General features: G+C 45.4%; 1 protein-coding gene and 1 long non-coding RNA gene across 3 annotated transcripts in view; one reads left to right on the top strand and one right to left on the bottom strand.

Moving 5' to 3' along the window:
- LOC127532183 (uncharacterized) overlaps positions 1 to 13,892 on the top strand; it is an 809,822-nt gene that overhangs the window by 588,954 nt on the left and 206,976 nt on the right. The window lies entirely within an intron of this gene.
- Positions 6,107 to 13,892, bottom strand: part of LOC110964743 (fidgetin-like) — a 39,950-nt gene continuing 32,164 nt past the window's right edge. For both annotated transcript variants that reach the window (XM_051943353.1, XM_051943354.1), the window contains one exon: positions 6,107 to 13,328. In XM_051943353.1, the coding sequence (XP_051799313.1) occupies positions 11,059 to 13,328 (2,270 nt within the window). In that variant the 3' untranslated portion in view covers positions 6,107 to 11,058. The remainder of the gene's footprint in view (positions 13,329 to 13,892) is intronic.

Raw genomic sequence — 13,892 nt, 5'->3', positions numbered from 1 at the left:
AAAGCAAGAGAGTGTTTCTGAAGGTACCCTCCTGTGACGCCGGAAAAGGCACGTTTTAAGTTTTTCTGCCGAGGGAGGTGGGCATCGGAGTGAGGATGACTCACGTCTGACTCCCTGTTAGCGAGGGGGCTGCGCGATCAAATACATCTGATTTTTGGCGCCTTTGAATCTTGATGATGGCAGCTCAGGAGCCTCGTAAGAGAAGAGCTGGACTGATAACAGCCACCAGCTGTTTAAAACCTAAAGAACATCTCTGATCTTGAATGGTGAATGATACCATGTAGATAAGACAGATAGGCCCCAATGAAAGGCTGTCAGAGGAAAGGGCAGACATTTGCAGTTTATTTAGGAAATCAAATTATTAATTATTTTAACCAAATCAAAGCTTATTCCTGTGTCTGATTTAGAATCTTTAATAAGTGTCAATTAATAAGCGTCTAACCTGGAATTTGCATGACAATAAATGCAATGCATTATCAGTATGCCAACATCATGCATTATTAAAAATGGACACCATTAACATAATAATATATTAGCATAATCAAGTCCAACATTTGCATGAAGGTAAAGCACACAGGCTCTCCAAGCATCAGCAAAAGGTGAGGCCGTTTCAGCTTCCAGCACATCTTCAGGCAGACCAGAGCTTTGTGGAGTTTCAGATCAGTTTCAGGTGGTTCCTACTCCACAGCATTACAGCGGGAAATATTTTATGTTTTACTCCTCGAAGGCGATATTTACCATTCACTTCTCACTTTTACTTTTTGCAAACAAAACCTGAAATATTTTTTCATGAATCGATGAAACTACCAAACATCACATACAGTAGTTAGCTCCATCCCAATTAACTACAACAACAACATTATAAGATAAGATAATCCTTTATTACTCCCCGTTTCCGGGGATTTTCCCATGTTACAGCAGCATACATCATACAACAATAGGAACAATAAACAACAATATAATGTTAATCATAATAGCAAGCACAATAGGAGTGTAGGATGGGAAAGGTGGCTTATGGAATGATGTGAAGTACAAGAGAACTGCATATTATGTAGTAAGGGATTGTGTGAGACAGTCCATTTTTGTGTAAACATCAGCCAGTGATGCTGGTGTTATAAAGTCTTATGGCAGATGGAATGAATGACTTGCGATAGCGTTCCATCTTGTAGGTTAGGTGTCTCAGTCTACTGCTGAAATTGCTACTTTGAGACTCCACAGTGTCATGCAGTGGGTGGGAGGGGTTGCCCCTGATGGATGTGAGCTTTGCCAACATCCTCCTCTCACCCACCTCCTCTATGGAGTCCAAGGAACAGTCCAGCACAGAACCGACCCTCCTCACCAGTCTGTTCAGTTATGTGGTGGCCATCCATCCATCCATCCATCCATCCATCCATCTAACCATCCATCCATCTAACCATCCATCTGTCCATCCATCCATCCAACCATCCATCTAACCATCCATCCATCTAACCATCCATCCGTCCATCCATCCATCTAACCATCCATCCATCCATCCATATAACCATCCATCCATCCATCCATCCGTCCATCCATCTATCCAACAATCCATCCATCCATCCATCTAACCATCCATCCATCCATCCATCCATCCATCTATCTAACCATCCGTCCATCCATCCATCATCCATCCATCCATCCATCCATCCATCCATCTAACTATCCATGTAACATCCATCCATCCATCCATCTATCTAACCATCCGTCCATCCATCCATCATCCATCCATCCATCCATCCATCCATCCATCTAACTATCCATGTAACATCCATCCATCCATCCATCCATCCATCTAACCATTCATCCATCCATCCATCTAACCATCCATCCATCTAACCATCCATCCGTCCATCCATCTATGCAACCATCCATCCATCCATCCATCCATCTATCTAACCATCCATCCATCCATCTAACCATCCATCCATCCATCCATCCATCCATCCATCCATCCATCCATCCATCCATCCATCAAACAACAACAGAATCATTTAAAACAACCTATCAATGATGGACCATTGTGCCAGTATAAAGAGAACTTTTAATACTTTAAAACAAGGATATGTAACATTTGAAAGAAAAAAACCCACACTCTTTACATTGCAAATGAAAAGCTGACTTCAAAGCAAGAAAACACACCTTGTTGAATTCAACACTTGGGGATCTTGCTGTTCCAGTCGGTAGAATCTTTCCCGCTGCTTGTTTTCTGCCATATATAACTGGAGGTAAACTAAAACTATTGTGCTAACTCAGAATGTCAGAATTTCAAAATCTAGTATTTGTCCTGTTTAGAAGTAGCACCAAAGGTGATAAAATGACGGATAGCCAATCAATGCTGTCAACTTGTGTCAACTCTGCGTTGAATCTTAATGCCCAATATGGCGGATCACCTTTTGGATTCTATATTCTGACATGGTTGGTGGCGGTTGCACCTAAAAGTCATTGCTAGAGTCTTCTCCGAGTCTAACCAATCAATCGTTTTTTAGGGTCACTCAGAAGTCCCTACCCAGCAGTAGGGTCTGTTTTCTCCCCTAAAAACGACCCCAACAGAGGCTCTACTGGTGTCGGTACAGGCTGAACGGTCAGTTCACTGTTTCTCTGACCCTTTTCAACTCGCACCACTGTTACTCTAAGAAACCCTATCCTTGAATGATCATTATTAGCACAACCAGCACATCAAATGTTCATCACGAATGCAAAACTGTGGCTCAACACATAACAATGATGTAGACACGAAACAGTCTCAATTACTTGTCCTGCTGTTTTATCCTGACTCTGTTCCTTTGGTTCATGTGATTATTTGAAGAGCGTCTTGAAAGCTTAACAAGGGCCAGAGACTTCGACGTTAGCTTGGAAAGCAAACGCAGTAAATACCATATTAACATGATGTCCAAGCTAATTAAGCAGATGCCTTCGCTATCAAGATTCCTGTTTGCAGATCCAACAAATACCAAGCAGCATTAGCATTTGTTGTTGGTGTCGTCTGTACGAGCTTCTGAGTAAATGATGTGTCCCCTTAGCTGCTGATTTCTCTACTTGAAGCTTTGTCTGTTTGCTGTTTGGTGGTTAAACATCATTAATGAGAGTAGTGGAAGTGACCCAACACTGGAAACCAAAATAATATTCTTAAAAACACTATGTAGAACTAAAACCAGCTGCAGAGATGGTGATAATTCTGTGTGGTTTGGATGTATTTCACTGTAACCATGCACTAATTTACTACTATAATTTGGTAAAGTTGATAATGTAATAGAGGATTTCACTTACTGTAAGACCAGAAGTTGTGGATTTCAGGGTGTTCTCCATACTGCTGCCCTGCATGGACAGATGTCAGCAACATATGACGGCTATATGACTATTTCAGCTCTATATTAGGACACATGGCACCACGTTGGTATTTTTATCATTAAATCAGAAAGGTATGAGTTTTCAAGTTCTATTCAAAGTGAAGCAATGTGCCCCTGATAAAACACAGCAAAGGCACTTAGCATGTGTTCTCCTAGTTAAGATTCCCTCTCAGCAGTAATACAATGTTTCTGAGTGTCTGCTGGAAAACAAGTGGAAGGTCAAGAACACGAACAATAGATGTTGATTCCAATTATGTGTAAAGCATTGAACAAGATGCGCTAATGATGGCGTTGTCGGGAGAAAAAAGGTGTTTATGTGCTACTCTCCCAAAGCCTGTGAAACAGTTTATTAAGCAAAGGCTTTATTTCCATAAAGGCTGATAAGACTTCAAATGATTCAGTGAAAAACAGTCCTGGCATCAGCACAGCAAAGCGGCGTTGCGTATTTATCTCTCCCGACGCTGGGAGACAATCAAGACAAAGATGATAGCACATTTTGAAATGCAGCACGGAGACATAATGAGATTGCAGCTACTTCAGGAACAAAACCAGACAAAATGCTTTTTTTCATAAATGGCTCCTTGTTTTATTCACACGCACCAAAAAAAGGCCATCGTTTTCAATTAATGAAGCAGGGAATTGAGTCCGAGGTCCTGCGGGATATGGATTAACCATGATGGCTGGAGGGCCCAATCTCACACCGAGTCTGTGCCGCGGTCTTCATGGAGGGATTTCTCATTCAAGGCCTCCTCTACCCTCCCCTCCTTCCCCTCCCTCACCTCCCCTACCTCCCCACTACCTCCTACCTCCAACTCATCCATCCATTCCTCATCCTAAGGTGAGTTGCTTCAGTGCAGACCGCTATTAGTGGTGAGGGGAGATAAAACTGTAAGTGTTGCTCCCAATTAGTGCATCAGTGACCGCTCTGTGCCTCCACCATGGCGAGGCCTGCGAGGAGGGGAAGGGGAAGGGAAGGGAGGAGGGGGAGACAGAAGGATGGGAGGAAGGATGACAGGAAAAGAGAGAGAACGGTGTGAAGATGACGGGTCTGAAAAAGGAATAAAAGAAGGGAGAGGTAGCCAGATAGAGAGAGGACGAGAGATGAAACAGAACGGGGGTAGAGGGGAGAGCGAGCGGTGGGGGAGGAGGGGGGAGGAGGGGACGGAAAAGTGACTAAAAAATGGCTTAAGCATTCATTTTGAGTGGCGAGACAGGTCCTATTAACATTTAACAGCGTTTGCGCAACTTGGTGTGGAGGTTAGGATGCAAATGAGGAGGAATTAAAACTGGCCAGAGGTTTGTCATTGATGGATTGCAGTCTGGCGCTGCTCACCACTTCCTAGTGTCCATCACAGACGATTACTGTATAATTAAACCTTATTTCTGGACTCTCCGACGCATAATTACTTGTGTGGGAATGTAACCATCATCTAAAAGCTCCAGCAAAATGCTTTAGCATTTAGTCTGGCAGGCTGCAGTCATTTCACAGAGCAGCTCGACAGATAGAGCCATCTGATGATCGGCAAAAGAACAGTCACTTTTAATAAGAGGTGGGAAAAAAATATTAGGCGACAGTGTGCTGATTATAGGAAAATTAGGCTTTCAAGTGGTAAAGTCCTTTGTGTTATTTGCATAATTTATTCCAGCTTTACCCCCATGTTCTACCACCTCTGTATTTTTTTTTTCTGTGAGCTGTGGGCAATTTCCTCTCATATTTGAATAGATTGCACATTTAAGACTACTTAAGGAAAACGATCACTTAGCATATTTTAATTGTAGTGCAAAAGAGTGAACCGAGGTGTGAGGCGAGGCTTATGGAGAGGGGACCCTTCTGAGTGAGGAGGACGAGGCGGCGTTGTGGCAGATAACCTGGGGGTGTGCACACATGCAGACCTGATCACAGCCAGGGAGAATGTAAACCTTTCAGTTGTGAATAAGGCTAAAGACTTCATGCAAAAGTCTGTCTGCCGAACGCCCAATTTGGATGAAAACTCGCTGGTCATTCCGTCGATATAATTTCCTTTATCCCTCCCCCTGCTGAGCCGAGCCCACACCGACTGCAGCAGATATTTACAGACCAAAACCGTCTCCTCGCTGCTCGTCACACGGCTCAAAACCTGCTCCAAAAACCGACGTGCATCTCCGACAAGAAAAAAAGCTCGCGTCGTAAATTATTTCTGATCACGGCTGTGGCGTGTACTAAAGTGGAAAATGCAGGAAACAGCAGCCCTCGGTGCCCTCTGACCCCTGGCGAAGTGTTTGAGTTTTCGCAGATAATTATAGAGGCTATACAGCAGCTTCCCACACCTCAGCAGCACATACATAATGATACCTCGCAAACACGGCCGACAAACGCACATCATTTTCATTAAGAGCGCAATCCAAATTCTTTGTGATGGAGAAATATAATTAACGCTTTAATGTTTTGGTCTTGCCACTCTTAGCACAGCAAGAGAAATGAATTGTTACATTTTAATGAGAGAAGCGACAGCTCTGGCTTCCTGCGCAACACGGATGATTTTATAATTGCACACAAGGGTGACTAACTCAAGGCTCATTAAGGCAATTTTTCAGCTGGGCTATTTTTTGGCAGGACAATACATTTATTTTCCATTCTACTGATAAATAAATTCTGTTATTAGTCTATTTCTCCCCCCGTTTTATCCCTTAGAGCCTTAATGCAACCAGCGCCAATGAACAAACAAACAAAATTTTAAAAAAAAGACGACATGTACAAGATATAATCTCCCAAGAAAATGTCTTTAATGAATCGTTTGTTGCTGCTTGTACCTCAGATTACATGAAAATACATTGACTGCAAGTATGGCAACATATTCACACATATAAACAAGTGGTGCATTTGTATTGTATGTATAGGTATGTACAACAGAAACACGTTACACTCTGGTTTAAAGTTGTGCAAGTGTGTTATATATACTAACAATTTATAAAATCCAACACACTAAATAAAAAAAAGAAGAGTGTGCCCACGTATATACACATTCACACGCGCACAACCACAGTAGTTCACAAAAGATTAAAGCAAATGTATTGGATTATACATTTCCGGGTCGCCTTCAGGTCGACCCCAGCCTCACAAAGCGCTTGTGAGCGTGTTTTTCGCGTGTTATCTCGTGTGTGTGTGTGTGTGTGTGTGTTTTTGCCAATACTCGGATCTGACGCACAGTGACAGACACACACACACAAACACACACTAGGCTATGCTGCAGCCTGCGGTTGCACCATCAGCTAAATGTTTTAAGTACAGTCGTCTGAGGTAGACTGCGCAAAACTTCACCGTGTCGTTCTCTCCTCTTCTTCTTTAAAAAGAGAAAAAAAAAAATCTGATTTTTTTTATTTTTATTTTCACAAATGTCTGACATTTGGAAAGACGAAAATCAAATACCACGTGTGTTTTGTAGCCATGAGGTAGAAATGCTTTAAAGAAGAACTCCGTTTAAAGAAAGGGTTTCAATTTTTTTTCCCCTTTAAATAAAAAAAAAGCTAGATTTGCACACCATGTAGAAAAAAGACACAGAGAAGAGGACCACAAAACACGGGGAACAAACAAAGCGCAGCGTAGAGCGGTGTGGAGAACGAAAGCAGGAAAAAAGAGAGGACGCCTGTGCTGCTGTTGTGTGCTCTGAAGTGCATTAGGAGCTTTTTCTGTCCAAAGGGACTCTCTCTCCAGAGGATTTGCTGACAGAAGGAATTCTGGTACAGATTGTTTTGAGGGTGGTTTTCTGACGGACCACTCTGCTTTCCCCCTTGTGCTGCCGCCACGCTGCCTGCCTGTCTCTCCTTTCCGTCAGTTTTGCTGACGCTCAGCAGAACTTACCCCCCCCCCACATAAGGTGCTGCACTGATGGGGCCTCGGAGATAGCGGCGAAGAGCTCCTACTTTCACAGCCGCGTTTCTTGTTTTGAAAAAGCGGGGAAGCACAACGAAAGAGTAAAACGGAACGTCCACGTAGATCAATCTCCTTCAGGTAAAAACACAAAAATAAACATGAGCGCCGCCAATGTAATGGCACTGAGACACTTTAACAGAACAGCATCACACACAAAAATGCTTCAGTGCACGTGCAAGAAACGATGGAAAGAGCTCCCACGCCACGACAGCAGAGCTACAGGACAGCTTCACCACGGCGACAAGGAGGAGACAAAAACACGTCCTAATGGAACACAACAGACAACCTTCAGCGACGTAGGGCTTCAAGAGTAAACTCCCCACTCCTGTTCCAAAGTCCAAACCCAGATGCAGGCAGAGGATGTGCTTCACGCCGCCTGTGTGAGTAGAATCAAAATAAAAAGACCGGCATGGGTTTGGTTCTGGGTTCTGGGTTCTGGGTTCTGGGTTGGTCATTATGGCCTAGAACCACTTTTCTGATTGCCACCAGCCTGGTCTTTGCTAACTCTGTTCTGTGTGCACCCACGGCTCGCACCACATCACAGCCAGAAAAATAATAACACTAATTGCATTACCGAGTCGGTCAATCAGAACTGCTATTCTGAGACGACCCGTGACCTCCGCTTGATTTTCTGCTTTTCGCACAGATGAGATTTCCAGGACGAACAGGAACGTCTCATTTAAATAAACAGGAGTGGATTCTATAGCCGATCCACTTCAGAGGAAATCAGCATGAGGAACGGGGGGGAATCTGCATGAACGTCTTCTATAATGTCATACCTGTTCATTTAGAGTCCAACTGAAATCACTGCTTTGCTCTTTACATGTAAATCTAACACGTCAACCAGCATTATTCTGGCACTTTATTTTGATTTACTCCATTTTTTTCATTAGATTCTTGTCTGTCCGGTTTTAATCTGTTAAATTTATTACTGACACGCTAAGTATTTGAACCTTTTTTTTTTTTAAAACTGCGTCCTTCAGTGTTGTGAGCAGCTACCTGGGTTAGCTTGTGGACGAATCTAAATCTGAACCGTTCAGGTGAGACGCTACAGACGTCAACTTTGAGATTTTGGGATGTTTTACTTCCACATTACACTTCCTTTCAGACAAGTGTAAAGAAAACACCCCAAAAAAAACACATTTAGGTTGATATTTTACTATCCTTTGTCTGTTTGCGCCTGTAGATTTCAATTATAATACTTCTTTAAATGCCATTTTACACAAAATGTGTTCTTTTTTCTAATGATCAGAGCCAGAAATCTCCACTTCAGCAGCTCCTGTGCAGACAAAGCTCTTCACCTTTCTTTCTATCGATATTAAGATGGTTTTACAGAGAGATTTGTTGAATATATGTCATTCACAACCTCATTTATAGAAGATTTAACTTTTTAAAACATGATGAAAATACTTATTTTGCTTACTGTTGTCAGTATTTTATGATTTATGAAGTTCTAAAAAAGAGATATGCCTACCCAACGACAGAAAGGTTTTAAAGCTGGATTCATCCGATGTACAGATTTATGTTCTAGCAGTGAGTGCAAATAATAATCGAACACAGAATTTAGTAAACCTAAAATGCAAAATATGAAAGCAATAAATCGGCTGGGGAAGTTTCATGTGATATCTGTTAGTTAAAAATGTCGTCCTATTCGTCTGTAGTGTCTCCCCTTAATACAGTTTTTTTCCCTTTTCTTAGACTTTTTTTAACTTCTGATGCTAGTATGAAAGACAGCTGAGAGTATACAACACTTTACATTTAAATGTACCTTTTAATAACTGTCTGCATTTTTCTGGTTTATTGCAGCAGTTTTACCTCGACTAGTTTGTCTTATTTGTCATAAAAAAAGGTCAGCAGCTAATATCTTCTGTCAAGTTTGTTTACACTGCTATGAATGGAGACTTTATTTAAAACAGTCAATAAAGCAGTAAAGTTAAGGTTCTAAAAGGTTGTGTTTACACAGGAAGCAGCATCAGCCATATTTTTCTGTCTAACAGATCCACTCCTATTTTAATCAGTCCACGTCTCGACACTGGCAGCGTTAAAAAAAACTGACACAAGTGAAATGTGTGCCACATTCCCTTTTCCAAAGGTTATTTTTTCTTTTAAGAATTTATGCAAAACTATTAACAGCACATTTAACTGCAGAAGAAAAAAAAAGGATCCCGACATGTGATTTCAGTTGGACTTGTGACTCGGCAGATATCCATCGTTAGCCTCTGTGATGCCAACTTGAAACCAACTTCAGTGAATTTGCTCAAATAACATCAAACCAAACATTAGACCCACAGAAAGAGACAGAAAGTAAACTGCCCTGTGATTTTAAAGGAATACTTTGACACTTTGAGGAACGCAGTTATTTGTTTTCTTCCTGAGAGGTCGGTAAAAAGATTCCACTCTCGTGTCTGTCTGTTTCATGCAATGCCACAACCGTTAGCCGTTAGCTTAGCAGCGCATAATAGCTTACAACATCACACGCTGTCATTTTTAAACTTCTGTTTTCATATGGATTAAAAACTTTTATACAGGTTTTTGTCACAGAGCCACGGTTGCTATGCTAAGCTAAGCTAACTGTTTTACTCACTAGCTAGATCTCCTCATGTATCTCCAAGTAAGAAAACCAATAAGTGTATTCCCAAATATGCAGAACATTCCCTTAAGCTCAGTTAGGTTCATCCACTTCAGAGAATACCTCGCTAACAGTAAGACAAAGCTGATATTTTGCGCAGAAGTTAGCTGATAACTGATGGAGCGTCCATGCAGCCTGACCGTATAGCCTAGATTGTGTAATATAAACAATGTTGATTATGGTTGTTTTAATAAATGTACAACTCCCGTCTCTCTGAAAACCCCCCAAACAACAAAGCTGGGCAACGTGGTTTTACAGTTTTGAAGAGCAATGGAAATAAGCTTCAGAATTGGTCAAGTAGAAACAGGCAGCTAAAGCACCTGCTGTGAGGAAAAGAAAAAAGAAAAGAGACATTATGGTTTTACTCTCACTGTAGATTATGTTCCATCAATCCAGAACACATCTAGTACATTCATTGTCACCTCTCTGCTATTAATCCTAGCCACTTGAGGTACACCTAACACTGTCAGATTCTCCTATCAGATCTTAGTGCTTTTCATCAAGATATCTTGAGGTACTGTACAATTCACAAACGCTTTCCTGAGTGTTGTTTGTTTGTTCGTTACGTTTGTTTGTTTGTTTGTTTTGCAGACACAGGATCAGAAGAGATGAGTGAGTCAGGGCCCAGACTACTGCCACCCCACGGATTACTGATCGTAGCAAGACAATAAAGGACGACTGACCGCCGTGATGGCGACCGTCAATCAGTGTTTCTCAGTCTCACCGCTGAAGTTTTAAAGCTCTTCATAATCGTCAGCTCATGCCATGAATGTAGATTGTGAGGCAAATCAACAACGAAAATCAGAAAGCACCACTTCAGGCACTTGGATAGCCAACTAAACCTCAAGAACAACAACGTAACGATATATACACAGACACTGGGGCGTCTCTTCTGAAGTCAACTTGCTTGCAATGTGTAAACAATGCCTGGCGTTTCTGGAGCGTCAAGCATTCAAATTAAAACTCTTGCTCATTAACTGCAAAATTGACAGTTGTCTCATCAGATCAGGTCTCTTGGTGCATCTAAACCCTGCTTGTGAGAACTCAGTGGGCTTGTGTTGGCCTTCTCTGTGCCTTTCCCTCCAGCACAATGCTTCTGCCCTGAGGGGAGGAATTGTGGAAGCCTCTTTTTCTCAAGGGCGGAATCTATCTTTTCACTGACTGCAGCCGAACATTTTGTTCCACTCGGTGTACGTGTCAATCTCTTTCTGCGATATACTGGCTTGGAATTTACAAAAGACACTCTCAATGTCCTGGTAGGTGAGGGGTCTGATCTGTCCCCTGGGCATCATACCCGTCATGTCCATGCCCTGTGCAGAGGCGTGTAACAGACCCACGAGGGCCTCCTGGCACAGTCTGGCCAGATCCAGTCCAGAGAAACCCTCCGTACGCTGGACCAGCAGCGCCAGCTCCTCCTCACTCAAGCAGTATTTGTGCTGAGACTGGACCAGGAGCTGGTTCATGATCTGGTGTCGGGCCGCACTGTCCGGTAGGGGCACCAGGACCCTCCGAGCAAAGTACCTGCGCAGCCCTTCGTCCATGTCCTGGGGTCTGCTTGTCGAGCAAACCACCAGCACTTGGTTGGTTCCATCCTCCCCTGAGCCCATAAGAAGCGAGTCCAGCTGAGCCAGTAGCTCCCCCTTCAGCCGGTTGATGGGGCTCTCCTCGCTGAGGTGGGCTGACAGGAGCATGTCCACCTCACTAATAAACAGTACTGAGGGCTGCCGGCAGCGCGCCACCAGGAACGATGCTCGGATAATTTTTTCTCCCTCTGCCACCCACTTGGTGGCCAACGTGGAGCCGCTGAGCTGGAGGAACGGTGCTCCCAGCTGACTGGCCAGACAGCGGCCCAGCAACGTCCTGCCGCTGCCCCTGGGGCCAAACAGCAACACGCAGCGTGGGGCGGGCCCTAAACTGCTAAACATGTCCGGACGCAGAATGGGCCACAGGACCTCCTCCTTCAAGGTAGCCTTGGCCAGTTCTAGACCTGCAATGTCACTCCAATCCACCGGTGGGCCCTGCTGAACGATTTCAGAGGTAACCATGTCCAGGAGGTGAGGGTCACTGGTTTTTAGCTGCTCTTCAGCAGGCCGGGAGGAGGACGTGGATGAGGAGGAGGTAGGCCCTGGAGCTGAGTGGGACAGGTGGAGACGGTGATCATCAGCACCTTGCTCGCTGAGGGAAGGGGAGGTGAAGCTGGCCAGAGAGTCCGCCGAGCGGGAACCCACCAGGGTGGAGGAGACGTAGCCGGGTGGAGTCAGCGGCCCGCCTGCCGCCTGGCTGCTGTACTTCCTCTGCTGCTGCTGCTCTGACGGCATCGTGGACTGTTTCTGAGGATTAAAAGGTAAAGAGGACTTCTCGGCACTCCTGTCAAATCCAGCGGTGCTGTTGGAGCCTCCGTTAGCGCTGCTGCTGTCTGCTACCCTGTACATGGGGCTCTCAGCAGAGCTCCGGGCCTGGCTGTAGCCAAAGTTACCATAAGAGGAGTCTATCTCTCCTTGGCCTGTCATGTAGAAGGCTTTCCTCTTCAGAGAGTTGGAGGAGCTACTGTTGAGAGGGGTGGGGGCAATTGGGGTCAGGTTGTGGCTCTGGTACGGGTATCCAGGTAAAGCAGAAGAGGGAGGAAGGGGTGTAGGTGCAGCAATGCCTGAGGGCAGGTATGAGGAGGGAGGGGGCGCTCCCCCAGGGCTGTAGCCCGGCCCGACTGAGCTCTGAGCGGGGTAGCCTGCTGGGGGGTAATTATAACTAGACAAGTTCGGGGAGCCTCCGTTGTAAGCTGGAACCAAAGTGGGGTGGGAGGGAGGAGGAGGGGGCGGCTGCAGAAGCCCAGAGCTGTGCAGCGGGGACGGAAGTGCCGGGGTGGGGGCAGACTGGGAGCTGTAACTACTGTGCAGGTAGGAGCCGCTGTAGGCCGGGCCGTATTCCTGAGAGGGCATGGAGGAGGAGTGCAGCGCCGTGGCCGTGTGGCTGCCACAGCTGCTGCTGGAGTAGCTGGGCTCGCTCAGGGTGCTGGAGGCCAGGCCCGGGGAGCTGCACATGCCAGACACCACCTCTGAAGCCGCCGCCACGCCTCCCTTTCTGATGGAAACCCCCTCTGGGATGCAGCTCATGGGGTAGACGCCGTCCTGCCAGGGCTCCGATTCGCCTTTTCGTCCGTTCATCACGCCGGGTGCCTCGGAGTAAGAGCCCGGCATCTCCAGGATACCGGAGTACTTCTCGGCGTACTTCTTCAGCAGGTTGGAGGCGGTGAGGGCGGAGATGTCGTCATTGGCCCAGGCATACTGGTACGTGGCTGAGCGCTGCAGGTGGCCGGGTACCGCCCGGTACGCCTCAGCCTTGTGGGCCGGCGACCGCGTGGTGGAGGAGATGTCGAAATGCTGCTCGGCCCACTGGCTGTGCTCTGGGGTCCACTGCATCTTTAAGCCTGAGAGGGAAAGAGACAAAGACGCGTCAGCACTAAAATCATCTTAGCAATAATTAAAATGACAACACCTTCAAATTGCCTGAATCAATGGTCAATTAAAAAGGTGACATTCATCTGGAGGCTTGTTTGGTGCGTCGTGAAGCTTTTGTGTGCGACTACACACATCGTATTGCTAATTTCTACAGCTCCTAAGGACTCTGAAAGAGCGTGAGCAGGTATGGCGGTACAGAGGGACGGAGGGATGGCTGGTTACGGCAGCCTAATGCACCCTGGGCAGACCAATAAGACAGAGGCATTGAGGGTCACTCTATAATCCCTGGCTCATCCGAGGTGGCTGGAGATGGGTTTGAAAATGCGCCTCGCCGAGTGCCACAAAGCAGCACACACACACATCCACCCCCCTCTGCTTTCATTCAGCACATACACACAGCTCAGACTCACAGGCGTTTAAAAAAAACTATCTATGCCGGCACTCATGCGTGCTGACGTGCACGCGCTCACACACGAGCTTACATCCACTGACCCAGACGGACAAACACAGGCACGCACACAGGAGCTGTAGCG

This window comes from Acanthochromis polyacanthus, chromosome 22 (assembly GCF_021347895.1).
Source record: "Acanthochromis polyacanthus isolate Apoly-LR-REF ecotype Palm Island chromosome 22, KAUST_Apoly_ChrSc, whole genome shotgun sequence".
Taxonomy (NCBI): Eukaryota; Metazoa; Chordata; class Actinopteri; family Pomacentridae; genus Acanthochromis; species Acanthochromis polyacanthus.
This window is presented reverse-complemented; position numbering and strand designations above follow the sequence as displayed.